The following is a 4188-nucleotide window of genomic DNA, read 5'->3' on the forward strand; positions in this document are numbered from 1 at the left end:
TCAAATCAGACGGCACTTTGGTTAGCGCGCTTCCGTCAGGTAGCGCTAAAAAGGCCGATCAACAACCGGCTGCTACAGAGAAGGCCGTATTTGTAATGCATTAAATATTAATGCCGTTTTGCGTATTATCCGCGGTAAAGTTTTAAAATTTCATACTTCAGTATTCAATATTCATTCAAATTTATAATTTAATATAATCAAATATTCACCTTATAGTATTATAATTTATTATACTATTTAATAGGTACTATTGACGTAAAAATAAAAACTGGAGTGAAGAATTGAAGGATTCTCTATTCCTCTCACTTTGACTGGAAGAACAATTTGCATTGGTAAATAAATGCATTACTTTTTTACAGGGTTGGTAATATACGTGTATAAAACGTTTTATACCGTAAAACGGGGTCACTCGGGTCAATTTTAGAGGTTTTTTTGCTATAAGTTCGCGAATTTTGTAAATATAAAATAAAAACTAAGTTGTAACGTTAGTTTACGCATTGCTCGATATGTGTGTACTATTTATGTATCATTATCGATGCTAATTTTTTTTAAATTTTTTTTTAAAGTTGTGACCCTATTCACCCCTTGATGGGGTGAATACAATCAGTACATTAATATTAAAGTAAAATCCATTTAACCCCTCGTTATAGGTGAATAGGGTCAAAATGTTTATTTTAAAAAAAAAGTTAACTTCTAAAAAACATTTTTTTATAATATTTCATATATTTAAAAAAAAAATTAAATCTGTGATAGGTACTCAGTCTTTTGAGTTAACAATAGGAAAAAAGAAAAACATTTTTAAATAGTTTTAGTTTATAACAATAAAAATAAACTTATCATAAGTACTCAGTCTTTTGAGCTAACAATAGGAAAAAAGAAAAACATTTTTAAACATTTTTAGTTTATAACAATACAAATAAACTTATCATATGTACTCAGTCTTTTGAGTTTACAATAAAAATGTGAAATGCGAATATATACAAAAATTAAGTGTATGCAGTGTTCATTTTTTTTTCTCAAACTCCTCTTGTACACTTTTCAAGTTTTCTTCAAATTCCCACCTACCTCTTCTTAAGGGTTTTGGATTTTTTAGAATTCTAATTACTTGTATGATGCTGAACTCACAAAAGTCTATTACCTCAGGAAATGCATGGATACATTTGTCCAGATTTTTAATGTTTAGACTAGGCCTTGTAAAAGATCCTTCATACATTTCGCCTTTTTTAATAACAGATACAACTTTGCCAAAAAATATTTTGGGCTTATTTTTACCAAAATTGACTGCAACCCATGTTCCTTCTTCAATGTTTGTTTGTAAAACGTTTATTGGCATATTTATTACTCCACGATTCCCTGAACTTGTAGACTGCGTTGGTTCTATTATAGTATCATTGCCCGATGGTTGATCGATTTCATTGTCATTTTCATCATTAAATGTTTGGTTTAATAGATTATCATCTTCACTTATCTCTGATTCTGATGATTCGAGATCATGAGCACGAACACTTTTCCCCGCTGGAACTTTTAAACGTGATTTTCTAGTTTTTTTGTGAGTACTCTCTCCAAATCTAGACTCTTTTAAAAACATCGTTAAGTTATTTTCTACAATTTCACTGCTTGTATCAAATTGATCATCTTTCGGTAGCATATTTAAAACTCGATCTCTATTTAAAGGCCAAATTCCAGATTTTTCAAATCCAGCTCTAATAACATCTCCATCTCTTCCATTTAAGTTATCAATCGTAGATTTTAGAAGAGAAGGGAAAGTACTTTTGTCAACTGACGGTGATTTTTTATTACTTTTCCAGTCATCTAGAACTTTTCTCCAAGATCCTTTTAACGGTCGAAAAAATGCTATGTCCAATGGCTGGGTTATATGGGTTGAGTTTGGTGGAAGCAAAATAAAATCAATTTGATACTTATTACACAGTTTAATAACTTCGGGGGAAATATGCGAGCTCAAGTTATCACCTATTAATATTTTGCGACCTTCTTTACATTTACAATATGGAACTATTATTTTTATAAACCATTCTAAAAAGCATCGACCGTCCATCCACCCAGAAGGAGTTCTATTATATCTAGCACCTCTTGGACCGCCCTCAGTCCATTTATCATACAAATGCATTGACTTATAAATTATATAAGGTGGGAGAAGTGTACCGTCAGCCGCAGCGGCAAACATAACAGAGGTAGCTGATTTTGTAAAATTCATAATTCTTTCTGGGTATTTAGTACCTCTCTTGCATATTATGCGTTTACGTCCCGGATCATCTGACAAATTGGTTTCATCATAGTTTATGATTAAATCTGGGGAAATGTCTTTTAAATATGGCGTCAAATTGTCAAAATAATCGTTTATCATTTTATTAGTGACAGCAGCACGACTCCGTTTAATATTTTGGCACATTCTTTGGGATATATCTTGCTTATGTCTTTTAAGGAATAATTTCGCCCAATCGTATCCAGGTCGATTATCTTTAAACTTGGCTATTTTCGTTCCTACTCTATCAAGATGGTATTTTACGAACATTCTTAGTTCGAATTCCGTAATAGGATAACCCCAATCCGAACATTTTAAAATATTTTCTACCAAAGCTTTTTCCACGCATTCTGGTAAACTAATCTGACCTCCCAATTTTTTCGGGAGAAAATTTGGGTTTTGTTGGCGATTTTTATGAAACCTTTGTAATACGCTAAAAGGGATATTTAAGTCGCGGCTCACAGACCTTATAGATTTTCCACTTGAAATTATCGTCAACGCATTTTCCAATTCCTCAACACTGTGCTGTTGATGCCTAACCCCACGAGGATTCGGGACATATGTTCGCGGCATTTTTCCTAAAATAATTGTATGTTTTATGATATTTTATACTTAAAACAGTGCCTATCAAAATTATGCGAATACGAATCGAAACAATAATAATGTAAATAAAAATACTACAGTATTAATAAGTAATACCTACTATAATGTACTATTATAAAATAAGGTAGGTAGGTAGGTAGGTACCTATTTTTATTGAAATTATATGTACTTCAAAAGGTTAAACATGTTTATTGTGCATTTAACTGAGTGTACACAAGCACCAAAAAAATGTTTAAGTAGGTATAAAGAATGAAAAAATAACGTAAAAAACATTATTATACGTTGAATACCTCCGAATACATTAACAATCCACTACACCATATAAAATCATTCTGACCGTTATCACCCCAAAAAAACACGAATAAAATATTTGTTAGAAAAAATTACTTCCATACTTGCAATTTTTAACGTATAATCTTAAAAACTATATAAAATGAGAGTGTATAAGTTGCTTTAAAATATTAAGTGAAATTTAAAGTGTTAAATACTTACCGACTTGTAATTCAGAAGAAGTTTGAACGAGTTGAAAAATAACACGTTTTATGATAACGATATTGATGTTATCTGGTTGATAATAAATTCGGGAGAGCTACATTTGATCGATTTAACCATAGCATTAGACACGTTCTTATATCGATCCAACTGTTCCAACGCCAAAAACGTCAATATTTACCTCCACGGCGGCTGATAACGAAAAAAGATAATTTTTGATTCTAATCACCTCAGCGACCCGAGTGACCCCGTTTTACGGTATATTAATTCTCAATTGTAATACGTCTATAGTCTTAAGGGACCACCCAGATCCTTTCGCTAAAAACTGGTCTTGTTCGGATAATAATTTATTAAACATTCCATTTAGTAATTTATTGAAATCGGATGAATTACATGCAAGTGTATTAGAAGTTTTGAAAGCTATGTCTCGAACTTCTTGAGTAAGTATTCGTTCGTATACACTATCCACATGTAAATTAAATTTTATAGATGATTGTAAACATGATTGTTTTAACTTTAAAATTAACATATCTCTAACATGGTTAAAAAAAAGCGTATAGTCTATAAAATCTAAAGTATTCTTAATCAAAAATGTTTTTGAACATTTCTTAAATCTCTCAACTTCAATTTAAACCTTCTTCAGAAGCTGACATTCGCTGGCGTTTTGTAACTGTTTTTCTTTTCATTATGAAACTGAAAAATAGATTAAATAAAAAAAAACATAAGGTATAAGCAATCATAATATTGTGAATTTTATTATAACATCAACTTCTTTTTTTTTTTTTTTTTAAATCTTATGCAAGCAATTTAGAATATTTTTTTTTTCTAAA

General features: G+C 30.6%; 1 protein-coding gene across 1 annotated transcript; it reads right to left on the minus strand.

Annotated features, from left to right (window-relative positions):
• Positions 1–973: 973 nt before the first annotated feature.
• On the minus strand, positions 974–3944 carry LOC107882349. Its single transcript, XM_016800582.2, has 2 exons — positions 3359–3944; positions 974–2841 (listed from the first exon to the last, which is right to left on the minus strand). The coding sequence occupies exon 2, from the start codon at positions 2834–2836 to the stop codon at positions 1004–1006; it is 1833 nt and encodes a 610-aa protein (XP_016656071.1). The 5' UTR covers positions 2837–2841; positions 3359–3944; the 3' UTR covers positions 974–1003.
• Between the last annotated feature and the right edge of the window lie 244 nt (positions 3945–4188).

The sequence above is a fragment of the Acyrthosiphon pisum genome, chromosome X (assembly GCF_005508785.2).
Source record: "Acyrthosiphon pisum isolate AL4f chromosome X, pea_aphid_22Mar2018_4r6ur, whole genome shotgun sequence".
Classification (NCBI taxonomy): domain Eukaryota; kingdom Metazoa; phylum Arthropoda; class Insecta; order Hemiptera; family Aphididae; genus Acyrthosiphon; species Acyrthosiphon pisum.

Bases quoted from the DNA above. Each gene is read 5' to 3' on its own strand.
- LOC107882349 (XM_016800582.2), bottom strand. From the start codon at position 2,836: ATGCCGCGAACATATGTCCCGAATCCTCGTGGGGTTAGGCATCAACAG.